This window comes from Chinchilla lanigera, unplaced genomic scaffold, assembly GCF_000276665.1.
Source record: "Chinchilla lanigera isolate Chin_1 unplaced genomic scaffold, ChiLan1.0 scaffold00179, whole genome shotgun sequence".
Lineage (NCBI taxonomy): Eukaryota > Metazoa > Chordata > Mammalia > Rodentia > Chinchillidae > Chinchilla > Chinchilla lanigera.
In genome coordinates this window covers 900083-913725 of record NW_004955580.1, presented here as the reverse complement: position 1 = coordinate 913725, position 13643 = coordinate 900083, and the positions used below count along the sequence as shown (strand labels likewise).

The following is a 13643-nucleotide window of genomic DNA, read 5'->3' as shown; positions in this document are numbered from 1 at the left end:
GGTCCCGGGCTGAGCCGGGCGGGCGGGGCGGCTTGCCCGGCGGCGGGGGCTGGTGTCCCGCCAGGGCCCGCTGGGTGGATCGGGAAAACACAACTTCCTCGTTCTTCCGGCTTCGGCTCCCACCCAGGCTGGCGCAGCGACCCTGTCCCCTATCAGGTGTTGCGATCTGTTTAAGGCTAAGGCAGTCGTGGTGGCGGACGGGTGTGACAGGTATGAGAACCCTGCGGGCGGAGGGAAGGAGGAAGCATGTTGGGAGGTGACGGAGCCCGGGGCTGGGCCGAGGCTGGCGTTGGAGGTCGTGACTGAGCTGGGGCCAGGAACCATCTCTCTGGCCCTCTGGCTCGTGGCCGCGTGGGAGCTTCTGGCCCCTCAGCCTCCAGCCCCGCCAGTAGCAGCACAGGGCTGTCCCGATGCCCACATGTGTCCCAGAATAGGCACAAGGGCAAGAACCAGATTAGCATGAGTGAGGGAGCAGGGCCAGGGGACACAGGCACGCTCTGCATGACAGGCACAGAGTGGAAACAACTGGGAAGAGAGAGGGACAGACCAGCAGAAGTGACCGGAGGGGAAGGGGAGAGGTGGCTGAGAAGGCAAAGGCTTCTCCCTAAGATCAGGGCTGCAGGTGCAGGCCTGGAATCCTAGCACTCTGCGAGGCTGAGGCAGGAGGGTCACAAATTCAAACGCAACCTGGGCAATGTAGCCAGACTCTGACTCAAAATAAAAAAAATTTTTTAAAGGTCTGGGGATGTGGTTCAGTGTGAAGACCCTGGGTTCAATCCCCAGTTTCAAAAAAAAAGGCAGGGCAAGGTCAAAGTGAGACCAAGGCAAACTGAGAGACATGCTCAGAAAAAGAAGGGCTCAGGGCAGCGAGGTGACCAGAAGAGGCGTCTGGCCATGGAAAGACACCGGTCACACGCTGCCTGGCCTGCTGGGCTCCTTTGAAATGCACATACTTTTGAGGCCAGCGGTGCCAGGAGAGAGAGGGTCCTCATCTGCTAGTGCACGGCACAAGCTCGGCCTTCCTGAGGCAGAGGCTGGGCATCTGGAGGACAAACACTGTGTGAGCAGCAGTTTAGGAGGTTGGATCTTGTGCACCATGAGCAGTAATGGAAAATGGTACAGCAGCTGTGGAAAAACAGTATGGCATTTCCGCAAAAAATTCAAAATAGAGCTATCATATGATCCACCCATTCCACTTCGGGGTATAAACCCAAAGCCGTCAAAAACGGGAAATCAAGGGCTGAGGATATAGCTCATTGGCACAGTGCCTGCCTGGCAAGCACAAGGTCCTGAGTTTGATTTCTGGTCACAAAATAAATAAATAAAAGGAAATTTAAAACTGAAAAGCGAGATATCAAAAGAAAATGGGAAATTAAGCTGGGTGTGGTGATGCACACCCATAATTGCAGCTGTCAGAAGGCTGAGGCAGAAAGATTACCACAAATTCAAGGCCAGCCTGGGCTACATAGTGAGATCCTGACTCAAAAAGAAAAAAGAGAAAAACGCAAAAAACAAAACTAGGAAATCAAGATATTGGTACAGCATCATTATTCAAAGTGACCAAAAAGGAAGTGCAACCCAGTGTTTCTGAGTGAGTGAGTGGATAAATAAAATATGTCTGCAATACATGAAATAGTATTCAGCTTTGAAAAGGAAAGCCATTTTGACACCTGCCAGCCAACATAAGGACAGGACATCAGTGAAACAAGAGTGTCACAAAGGGACAGGTACTATGTCGTGTCACTTCTAGTACAGTCAAATGTATAGCAACACACAGCAGAATGGGGAGCTCCAGGACCTAGAGGTATGGATTGGAGTTATGTTTTGAGGAGTTTTGTTTCTTCTTCGCCTTGGTTTGGTTTTGGTTTGCAAAGGGTTGTCTTGGGTTGTGTTTTTTTTTTTTTTTTTTCATTTTGTTTTGGTTTTTTTGAGTCAGGGTCTTGCCACGTGGTTCAAGCTGAGCTTGAACTCACTATGTAGCCCAGGCTGGCCTCAGGCTTGTGATTGATCCTCCTGCCTCAGCTTCCTGAGTGCTGGGATCACAGGCGTGCGCCACCACACCTGGCAGGAGTTATGCTGAGTATTAGGACACAAAATTTCAGTGTGGAAAGATGGAAACATTCTGGGGGTAGAAGGTGGTGGTCACACAACAGTGGGAATTTGCACCAGGTCACTGGACTGTCACCTGCTTAAGGTAGTGCATTCTGTGCCTCGTGTATCGCCATATGGGCCGGCTCTGCGCACACACTGGCAGGGCCCTCCCAGAGGCAGATGGGGACCTGCAGGGCCACAGCAGGAGCAGCACCACCCAGCCAGGCCTGGTTGAGTGAGCCCAGGCTGCACTCCGCAGGGCCCCGGTGCGTGCGCGGCCATGCATGGCCTCGCCCCTCTGCTGCTCATCTTCCTGGCCATTCAGGCTGAGGCCTTTCGCATCTGCGCCTTCAATGCCCACCGGCTGACGCTGGCCAAGGTGACCAGGGAGCAAGTGAAGGATACCTTAGTACAGGTATGGTGGCCATGGTGTGATCTGTGACCCAAGGACTGTGACCCAGAGCCCAGTCCCGGCTCATCCAGCACATGGCCCAGAGGGGAGGGGACATCCAGGCCTCGAGCGTGCAGGTCAGAGGATGGTGCTTGCTGTCAGCGGGTCCTTCCCTCTGTACCACTAGTCCGGCTGCTTCCTGGGGCCAGGGCGGCTCTGAGCAGCGCTGGCCTTCCGGTGTCCTGCAGATCCTGGCTCGCTGTGACATCATGGTGCTGCAGGAGGTGGTAGATGCCTCCAACAGGACCATCTCCTTCCTGCTGCAAGAACTCAGACGGTGAGCAGGACTCTGCAGCCAGTGGGGCCCCCACGCTGCAGGCCCTGATCCCACTTCTCCTTTCCACAGCAAATTCGACAACTCTCGGTGCTACAGCTTCCTAAACAGCTCGCAGCTGGGGCGCAGCACGTACAAGGAGAAATATGTGTACATCTACCGGTAAGCACAAGGTGGGAGGCCAGAGCAGCCCTGGCCATGCTGTGGGATGGCCTGTCATGCCAGCACTCGGGAGGCTGAGGCAGGAGGGTTGCCGTGAGTTCCAGGCCACCCTGGGCTACATAGGGAGACTCTGTCTCAACAAAACAAAACAAATCAAAACCAAAAAAAACACCTTAAGGCCCTGGGAAAAGGAGCTCCCTGGGAGGGGCTCTTTGGAATCAGAATGGAGAGAGTGGGCAAGGGGGAGACCATCAAGGGAAGAGACCTGTCTTTCTATATAGGTGACATCATATAGTCCCGGATTTACTCCAAAATAACTGCATCTCCTTGGTATCTATTGGGAAAAATGAAAACACGTCCTGACATGAATGCTTGTGATTCATAAAAGCCCAAAATGGTAGATGTGTTACCTGTAGTGCCAGCACTCTGGGGGGGGGCTGAGGAAGGAGGGTCACAAGTTCGAGCCCAGCCAGGGCATTTTAGCAAGATCCTGTCTCACAATAAAAATAAAAAGGACTGGGAATGTACAGCAGTGTAAGGCCCTGGGTTCAACACCCAGTACTGTAAAAGAAAGAAAAACACCCAGGGCAACCCACTCGAGTCCCCTTCTGTCTTTCTCTTGGACAGAAGCTTTCTTTCCCTCAATAACTATATTCAAGAGCGGGGCGTGGTGGCGCACGCCTGTAATCCCAGCACTCGGGAGGCTGAGGCAGGAGGATTGCTGCAAGTTTGAGGTCAGCCTGGGCTACAAAGTGAGCTCAAGGCCAGCCTGAACTGCATAGTGAGGCTCTGTCTTAAAGAAAAAGACCAAAAAGAAAAGAGTTCCCCTGGGTCCAGCCTCCAGTACTGAAAAAGTAAATATATTCTACTGTTAAAAAAAGAAAGAAAAGGAAGGAAGGAAAGAAGGAAGGAAGGAAGGAAGGAAAGAAGGAAGGAAGGAAGGAAGGAAGGAAGGAAGGAAGGAAGGAAGGAAGGAAGGAAGGAAAAAGACCCAAAGTGGACGCTGCCCATGGCAGGGTACCCAGGCATTGAGAACAGAGGACAGGGTGTGGTCCACTCATCTCGGCATCACTCGGCGTTCAGGAGTATGCACATATGCCCCCAGTGGGGACATCTCGGAACCATTGTTCTAAGGAGGGAAGCCAGTCACCAAAGGTCACATGGGGTTCATTTCCATTCCCATGAAATGTCACTACAGGGAACAAATTAATGGCATCCAGTGCCTGGGGGAGGGGTGGAGAGGAACTGCGAGCGGGCACAGTGTCAGGGTCCTTGGAAGGGTAACAAGGGTGTTGAAATCGATTGTGCTGACAGTTGCACATCCTTGGAACAGACTCAAAGTCATGGAATTGTATACTTTAGAGGTGAGTTTTAAGACATGTGAGTTATATTTTCTTTTTGTACTGGGGATCAAACCCAGGGACTTTGAACTGAGCTACCTCCCCAACCCCTTTTTTATTATTATTTTGAGACAGAGTCTTGCCAAGTCACCCAAGCTGAGCTCAAACTTGTGACCCTCCTACCTCAGCTTCCTAGAATGCTGGGATGACAGGCGTGTGCCACCACACCTCGTTATGAGTTATATCTTGATAAAAACTAAAAAGCTGGGCTGGGGATACAGCTCAGTGGCATAAGCGCCTGCCTGCCAAGCACAAGGTCCTGAGTTCAATTCCCGGTACCAAAAAAAAAAAAAACAACTAAAAAGCTGTAGCTGCTCCCTGACACATGCCTGTAGTTCCAGCTACTTGAGAGGCTGAGACTCAGAGAGACCCCAGCCCCCTCCCTGCAAAAAGGTTCTAAGGGGCTGGAGGTATCACTGGGTAGTAGAGTGTGCACTTAGCAGGTAAAAAGCCATGGGTTTGATCTCCAGCACCAAAAAAAAAAAAAAAAAAAAAAGGAATTTGTTTAAATTACTTCTAAAAGTTGAGCATGGTGGCACACACCTGTCATTCCAGCACTTAGAAGACTGAGGCAGGAGGATCACTGCAAACTCAAGGCTAGCCTGACCTATATAGTGAGGTCCTGTCTCAAAAAACAAAGTACAGCACTTTCTAGAGAAAAGCCTGTGCCAATGTGAAACAGGCAGCGCCAGGAAACAGGAGAGGCCATCCCTGAGTGCCACTTCTGCTCTTGGCACGTGCACGCTAAAACCAGTATGTGGTACACAGCACTCAGAACGCTTCAAGGGTTGCTTTGAGTTCAAGGCCAACCTGAACTACATAGCTAGACCCTGTCTCAAAAAAACTAAAAAACCGAATCAGTGACTTGAGGCAACTACTTTCTGTCCTTTGTCCTCCCAGGTCCGACAAGACCCAAGTCCTGAATTTCTACCAGTATGAAGACAAGGATGACCTGTTTGCCCGGGAGCCTTTTGTGGCCCAGTTCACTCTACCTAGCAAAAGTAGGAGGGGACAAAGGTGGGAGAGTCTGCTGGCTCCTGTGGGGCAGAGGGGGCAGAGGAAGCCAGGTGCAGCCTGGGCTGGTGGCAACCCAGGCTCCCGGGCCTTTCAGTCCTTCCCAGTGTTGCGCTGGTCCCACTGCACACCACCCCTAAGGACGTGGAGAACGAGCTGAACGCCCTCCATGCTGTATTCCTGGATGTCGCCCGGCGCTGGCAGAGCAAGGTTGGGCCAGGCAGCTGGCATGGGGGCAGAGGCGGGGAGCGGCAGGCCAGGGAGCCGGGCTGATGCCTCTGCACCCTAGGATGTCATCCTGCTGGGGGACTTCAATGCCGACTGTGCCTCGCTGGCCAAGAAGCGCCTGAGCACGCTGCTGCTGCGCACCGAGGTGGGCTTCCGCTGGGCCATCGCCGACGGCGAGGACACCACAGTGCGGGCCAGCACCAACTGCAGCTATGACCGCATCGTGCTGCATGGCGAGGCCTGCCAAGGGCTTGTGCGCACCGCCGCGGCCTTCAACTTTCCCCAGAGCTTCCGGCTCTCTGAGGAGGAGGTAGGGGTGGGCAAGAGGGCAGCTGGGGCAGGGGCGAACCCCAGCCTGATGCCACATCCTGCCCTTCCAGGCCCTCAGTATCAGCGACCACTACCCTGTGGAGGTGGAGCTGGACCAAGCACCGTATGGCGTGCAGCACCCCAGCCTGGCCACCTTGCTGCTGCTGTCACTGCTGCTGCCACTCTTGGCCCCTCAGTCAAGCCCTGTGGCCTGACTCAGACCCTAGCCTCCCTCCGTTCCACCTGGGGCCTAAGCAACTCCCTGGGGGCTTTTGTCTGACCGCCCTCCTCCATCCGCCAGTTTAGGTTCTGCTGTTGTGGCTGTTTGGGTTTGAGCCAGCAGCTGAGGCTGGATCTTAGCCACCCCATCAGGTAGCGTGAGGGGCCGCGACAAGCCAATAGGAGGGCTAAGGTACTTGCCCGGGAACCAAACTCGGGACCTTGCGCTTGCCAGGCAGGCACTGTGCCGCTGAGCTGTATCCTTGGCCTGAGCTGCCCTTACCGCACAGGGTTCACGTAGGTCAAGCGGACAGGACAAGACAAGGCAGCCCTGAAAACCACACAGCCCAGGTCCTGTGGCAAGCATAACCTGTGACGAGGGCACAGGATGCTGGGTGTAGGGAGAGGCAACCAGGCTGGCTACCAAGGCGGCACACCAGCAAAACTTCACTGACAGAATCGGAGACACTTCAATGAGCCTCCTCCCGAAGGTCAAAAATAAAAGTTAATCTGAAACAGAAATGCCTCCAAATGAAGTTTTGGGGTTTTTTTCCGACAGCCTCATTATGTAGTTCAGGCTGACCTCAAACCTGGGAGGATCCTCCTGCCTCTTGCCTCCAGTAATGAGGTTACAGGCATGCAGCACACCTTCTAAATGAAGATTATAAAAAGCCCAAGGTCTCTCTGGGCTGGTTCAGGAACCACCCCTGAAATTCCTACAGCTGGGGTCCTGGGGCTCCCCAGGCCACAATAAACTCCACCGGCAGAAGCCTGCAGGTATTGGAACGCACAGGAGCTTGGGGAGCAGCCTAGGTCTGTGGTGGCAAGCCTACTACTATAGGGAGGAAAACACTGGTCAGGCCTGGCACTGCCAAGCCGACTTGTGAAACCAGATGGCAGGGACCATACCCACTTGTGAGCAGTTGGCCTGGCATCTCCTTGGGGCAGGCTGATCCAGGCAGCACACAGTCTAGTGCCACAAGGACTGGGCAGCCTTCCTACCTGGGGAGGAGCTGGGCCTGGAGCCCTGGCCATAGTGGAAGCGTGTACTCAGGCCCTCTTTTGGAAACCAAGAGTGGTTTTATTGGTGCCCGGGACTCCTTGCCACCCTTTCCCTGAATATCAGAACACGTGTAAGTGGGGCAGAGATAAGATTTATTGATGAACTTGTTAAGGGGGGAGAGCGGCACAGTGGAAGCCTTCAGGAGTGCAAGGCCCGCCACTTGTCCAGGGGACCGCGATTCGGGATGTATTTCACCCCACAGCCATCAGGGATGAGGCGTTTCTCGGCCACCATGTCTTCAAATTCATCTGCATTGAACTTGGTGAAACCCCACTTCTTGGAGATATGGATCTAGGCAGAGAAGAAAGGCATTTAGTGTGGAGGACCAGAGCCCGGACTGGCGGGGCATGGGGTCACAACACGGCTTACCTTCTGGCGGCCAGGGAACTTGAACTTGGCCCTGCGGAGAGCCTCGATCACATGTTCCTTGTTCTGCAGCTTGGTGCGGATGGACATGATGACCTGTCCAATGTGAACCCTTGCCACTGTCCCCTGAGGTTTCCCAAAGGCACCCCGCATGCCTGTCTGGAGCCTGGATTGGGGATGGCAGATCAGCTACATCAACATCCACTGAGAGTGTCTCCAAGGTCCCTTAGGGCAGCCCGTACAAGCAACAGGCTGCGTACACAACCGAGGAGCTTGCTATCCGCAGCCACTGCACACTGGGCACCCACCAGCAAGGAACCCAGTCGGCTTAATTGACTGCAGCCCGAGTCCCCCTCCACAGTGTAGCACCCTGCATAGTGCTGCACCCCTAGCTTGCAGACACTTAAGCACAGAGAAGCTGGAAGCACTGAAATGCCATGTGCCCCAGAGGCAGCCAGGGATCACTCATGGTGCTACTGGGTTTTGATGGTTGTAGAATGGGCAAGTGTCCACTGAAACCCACTTGCCAGCCCTTACAGTGTGATTCCTTAATCACCAAGGGTAGCTGAGCTTATGTAGGGTCAACCCTGTACCGACTGGATGTCAAATGCAGCACAGAGGTCCCCAACTTTCGGGAAAAGGCACAAAACCAGCTCACCTGTCAGCCCCAGCACAGGACAACATCTTGTTGATACGGATGACATGGAAAGGGTGGAGCCGCACCCGGATATGGAAGCCATCTTTGCCGCAGCTTTTCACCATATACTTGTTGGCACAAATCCGGGCAGCCTCCAGCGCTAGGAGGGGAGAGAGCAAGAGGACAGTGCAGATCGCTCAGCTGGGCATTAGCTGGATGAGGTTGCAGAAGGCAGCAGGGCTGTGGCACAATGTCCCCTGCGTCCCAGCTGTGACAAGGGCTATGTGATTAGGAAAGGGCGCCGCCTCACCTTCGGAGGAAAGCTGCTCATATTCATCAGACACCATGTGGCCACACAGTGGGAACTCATCCACTTTTGCCTTCTTCCGCCCCAGGTCAAAGATGCGGATCTTAGCATCTGGAAAAGATGGGTAAGCACAGGAGGGTGCAGCAGGAACAACAGAGGCAGCATGGGGCCAAGCCAAGTACTTGGAACTCTGTCGCTACTTACCAGGGACACCTCGGCAGAAGCGGGACTTTGGGTACGGCTTGTTCTTACAATACCGGTAACTACGCCAAGAAAAAAGATTGGAGTCAAGCTGTTAAGATGTTCCCTGAACAATCACAGCCCAAGGACAGCACACGCCAGCAACCTCAGCTGCTTGGGAGTCTGAGGTAGGAGAGTCCCACTGTGCTGGCCAGCCTGGGAAACTCAGCACAAGAGCGCCGAGAACCTAACACCACACACACAAAAATCTTTAGCAGGACATGTTGTGCCCAAGTATCCTGACATCTTCTGATGTGATGATCATTCCTAGGCGCTCTTCAGCACTGAAGTATATTACATCCCCAGCCCAAAAGAGGGAAAAACGAAATCTCTAACGATAAACAGTCTCCATTAGCAGAAGACGGTTCTACGTCCGCTCTAAAGCCAACACTCGATGTGAACAGGTAGCCCCTCAGAGAACACCCCAGATTGGCTTTTCTCCGGTACCGGGAACCGAACTCACGACCTTGCGCTTGCCAGGCTGGCGCTTTTGCCGCTGAGCTAAATCCCCAGCCCCCGAACACCCCAGATTAACACTAAAGAGTCAGCATTTCCCTTAACCCCCCTAGTCTGCTCCTGACAAAGGCAACACTTTACTGCACGCCTCCCAGTTTAAGAACCCACTTTCTTCACAGTATCTGCGCACTACAAACTGCGCACAATTTCCAACACTCGGAGCCACCCAGGCACACTTCCGGGCACGGGGTATGGAATCCGCCTGCGCGCCACGTGAAGGGCGCCAGGCGCCCCCTGCAGGACAACGGGAGACTGCGCCCGAACTGCCCTTGCTACACGATTAAGAACCCACTCGACGACTGCGGGAAATTCAGAGAGGATTGCATACAAAGGCCTGAAAAGTCACTGACCCCCTACAACGGGACAAAAATCTCTGCACAGTGTTGGGTGTCGGCGGAGGTCGCTTCCAGCCCAACGCTGGGGATGCACAAGGAGTCTCAGGCCAACCCGCCACCCCAACAAAACCAAGAAAGCGATACAACTTTCAAAGGAAAAAAACCACGTAGTATAAACAAAAATTAAAAGCGTTTAGGGGGATGTTAGAGGAAACACGGAATTAGGTCCCAGCACGGGAGCGTGGGACGATGGAGGCTCCACCCAGAGGCTGTACAAGGAGCAAAAGGCACTATTCCCTCTCACTGACGAACAGCCAAACCTGACAGACTCGGAACTCACCACCGGGCGGGACGGCGTCCCATGGCGACACCAAAGGTCTTCGGGGGCTGCAGCAAAACAAGTAAAACCGGAACAGAAAATGAGGACAAGCTCCAAGCCACAGCAAAAAGGAAACGACACCACACAGTCAAGAGACGACGCACACTCACCGCACCGAAGGAAAAGAGGCGCTCCCACCCCTGCGCATGCCTTATATAGACGGCCTATCTTCACACGTAGAAACCATAGAGTCCAAGCGCGAGCGAGTGGGCGCTCTATCAGATCTCTGAACCATAGATAGAGAGGCATTCTGCGCCTGCGTGCAAGAGCGGCCCAGCACATGCGCAGAGCTGACAGATGACGACACCGGAACCGTGAGCAGCCTGCTGGCAAATGGGGTTTGGACACATAGGCTTAAGAAGCTAGCTTCCGGCTGGCCATCTTGGGCGTACATTTCTTGCCGTAGGAATTACTGTAATTAAGACATACATATATCCCAAGAGTTGAAAAGAGTGACTTTTGGGTGGGACTTGAAGCGGCCGCGCACGAGTTCCCTAGCTTCGGGAACCAAGGACTGCCACTCTGGGCCTTCTAGGCGCCAGGCGCCGCCGGGAAACGCCAAGCTGGGGTCTCAGCCCGCATTCCTTTTGTCAACAGGGAGGCTGGAGCGGGAGATCCACCCACACCCCCTCCCCGTAACCGAAGAGTCCGCAGCAAGCCTGCACCGAGTCCCACTTTCCCAGAGACCCGGGTGTCCGCCGCCTTCCCGCAGAGAGGAGGCCGCGGAGGAGCCCTCTCCCCGCGCGTATACACATAGCGGGGCCCGCCCCACCCCGTCCTCTTCCGTACGTCCGGAAGGGAAGCATCGCCCTATTCGGGGACGGAATAGAGGGCGGCGACGCCATTGGGCTGGCGAGGGAGCAGGGACACCTTGCCTCAGGCCACTCCCCAGTCCCGACACAACTCCCACACACCGCCTCCCATGAGCTTCACGTGCCAGGACCCCAAGGTGGCTGTCCCTTCCCAACCCACCCTGCCCAGAAAGTGGCTGGGATGTGTCTCGAGGCAGCTTTCACCCGAGCATGGTCAGCTCCCCAACCCCCACACACACCAGGTGCTGTCCAGGGGGAGGTGGGCAGAGCAGGCGTCCTGGTCACCAGGGTCCTAGCGGCCAATGTGCGGGCAGTGGGGATGAGGGAGCCAGCACGACACCTCCCCAGGTCACCGACAGGTGGGGCCCAACAGTGGGAATCCTGCTTGGGCACACCTGCTTTCACAGACAAGTCACTTTAGCACATGGCAGCAGGGCCCTTTCGGGAAGGCTCGGGAAGACTAGTGGCTGCATGGACTACGATGGTGCGCCATCCTTCCCAGCACAGGAAGCTGGGTTCCACACTTACTTAGGTCTGCAAACCAGGTGACAGACTGAGTCCATTAGGTCACCTGAATCAGGGACTTGATTCTCAAACCTAGGGCATTTCCAGTGAGACATTAGTCACTGATGGAGTAGGCTGTGGTCTATTTTGTTCGCAGAGACCCTGTGATCAATCAATCAGGCCTTGGCAAAGATGTCTAGACCAAGGCATTCTGAGCGCTTCAGTGCCTCCTGAACTCCACAGAAGACATGTCCACCTTGTTCAGGGCAGCTGCTGCAGTATCTCTGTTATGCCAGGGCAACACTATCCCGAAGGGGTCAGGGAGACCCCATCAGCGGTGTCAAACCACAATAATTTGGGACTCCCCAGAGCATTTCCACATAGAAGTGGGTCAAGAATGCCTAGCTTCGCCTCAAGGGACCTTCTGACAACAGTGGCATGGCAGGCTGTACAGTTCCAGGAAGGACCCACTCCAATTCTTTCTTTTCTTTTCTTTTTTCTTTCTTTTTTTTTTTTTTTGTCTTTTTCAGACAGGGTCTCACCATGCAGTTCAGGCTGGCCTTGAGCTCACTTGGTAGAACAGGCTACTCTTGAACTTGCAACGATTCTCCTGCCTCAGCCTCCTGAGTGCTGGGATCACAGGCGTGTGCCACCACGCCCGGCCCTCCAATTCTCCTTTCTAAGCCTTTGGATTTGCCTCTTCAACCGCAGCTACGGCAAAATGCAGGCGTCCACTGACTTGAGTTTCAATCATCTAAACAAGACCTACTGGAGATAGCATCACCACCATGTGCAAACCCATAAATCTGGGATGTCCAACAAGTGTCCTATTGTTGATAAACAGAACTCCCGAGAGAGTCAGGTACCAAAAACCTTACCCTACACCCCAAGTGTCTACTTCTAAAGACGTTGACTAGTGTTCTGATGCTTCATGTACACAAATTATCTTTTTTTTTTAACCTTTTCAGACTACTAAGGGTAAAACCCAGAGTTTTGAAACTAAGATACAGCCGCAGGCTTTAGAATTATTTTGTTTCAATATTCAGATAGGGTCTCACTAAGTCCCCAAATTACCCAGGCTAGAGTAAAATTTGCAGTCGTCCTGCCCAAGTCTGGCAGAGCACTGGAATTACAGGTGTGCTCCACCATACCTAGCTAGGTCCAGAACCCTGCTGAGTGAGGACTCAGCGGCCAGCGCCCTCGCCTCAGCACAAGGACCTTCCCGGGCAGCAAACCACGCCCACGAGGGACACAGCCCACGATGCGCTGCAGGCAGAGCACACAGCTCGGTGCCCTGGAAGAGAAGGGACAGCAGCAGAGCCAGGAAGAAGGGGACACAGAGCCTGTCCTCTGACCCCCACCTCTGCTGCCCACGCCGCGGGGACACGGAGCCACACGAGGGGACGGGGAGGGCGTGGCTCGGCAGGCACGCGGCCTCGCCAGGGGGCTCCGCGGGGCTTAGGAGAGTAGAAAGCACAGGTGTCACCCGGCGTTCACCTGGAGGACGGCAACCCGGGAGACACTGGCCGCTTGGCACTGCAGCGCGACCTGCACCGTAAGAGCAAGGATGAACACCAGGGGCAGGACGTCGACGGAGGGTTCGCCGGGGAAACTGTCACCCAGGGGTCCCAGCAGACACTGCCCGGGCAGACAAAGGGATCGCTAAGATACGCCGCCGTGTGCAAAGACAACCGCCACAAGAGTGAGCGGCCTGGTGCAAACTGTTTGGATGTTTTAAGTTTGGCTTGGTTTGGTTTTTGAGACAGTTGTTACTGTGTAGTCCAGGCTGGCCTTGAGCTCACTATAACCCGGGCTGGACTCCAACGCACATGATACCCGTGCCTCGGCAGACAAGTGCCGAGATTACAGCTGTGCACCACCACACCCAGCGAGGCGGGTTGTTTTCATTTTTCCAGACAGGGTCTCACCATGTATCCTAGGCTGGCCCGGGCTGGCCTTGAACTCGCAGGCGGCGAGCCGCCTGTCTCAGCCTCCCGACTGCTGGCATCACAGGGGTACATGCCACCACGCCTGACGCGGCATCAGTGTCTTAAAACCGTACGAATGCCGGGCGAGGTGCCGCACGCCTGTAATCCCAGCACTCGGGAGGCTGAGGCAGGAGGATCCCTGGGCGGTCCAGGCCAGCTCAGGCCACATCCTGAGTTCGAGGCCTGCCTGTCTCAAAAAAATCAAACCAAACCAAACCCATGTGTGCCTGTGTTGGTGACAGCGCGGAAGCTGCACGGAGCGGCCATGGAAACTGCACATCCACGACAGAGGCTAGAGCCCCGCGGTCGGTCGCTCGTGTGCAGCACTGCTGCGGGAACTCCTCCCGC

At 54.7% G+C, this 13643-nt stretch overlaps 2 protein-coding genes across 2 annotated transcripts; one reads left to right on the top strand and one right to left on the bottom strand.

Moving 5' to 3' along the window:
- The first annotated feature begins 121 nt into the window (after positions 1–121).
- On the top strand, positions 122–6670 carry Dnase1l1 (deoxyribonuclease I-like 1). The gene is made up of 8 exons (XM_005414193.2): positions 122–210; positions 2351–2506; positions 2731–2819; positions 2889–2978; positions 5279–5379; positions 5490–5602; positions 5682–5930; positions 6001–6670. Exons 2-8 carry the CDS (start codon positions 2372–2374, stop codon positions 6142–6144), a joined length of 921 nt encoding a protein of 306 aa, XP_005414250.2. The 5' UTR covers positions 122–210; positions 2351–2371; the 3' UTR covers positions 6145–6670.
- Positions 6671–7286: 616 nt separating this feature from the next.
- Rpl10 (ribosomal protein L10) lies at positions 7287–10108 on the bottom strand. Its single transcript, XM_013509688.1, has 6 exons — positions 9953–10108; positions 8726–8784; positions 8525–8632; positions 8236–8374; positions 7581–7743; positions 7287–7502 (listed from the first exon to the last, which is right to left on the bottom strand). The coding sequence occupies exons 1-6, from the start codon at positions 9973–9975 to the stop codon at positions 7350–7352; spliced, it is 645 nt and encodes a 214-aa protein (XP_013365142.1). The 5' UTR covers positions 9976–10108; the 3' UTR covers positions 7287–7349.
- Between the last annotated feature and the right edge of the window lie 3535 nt (positions 10109–13643).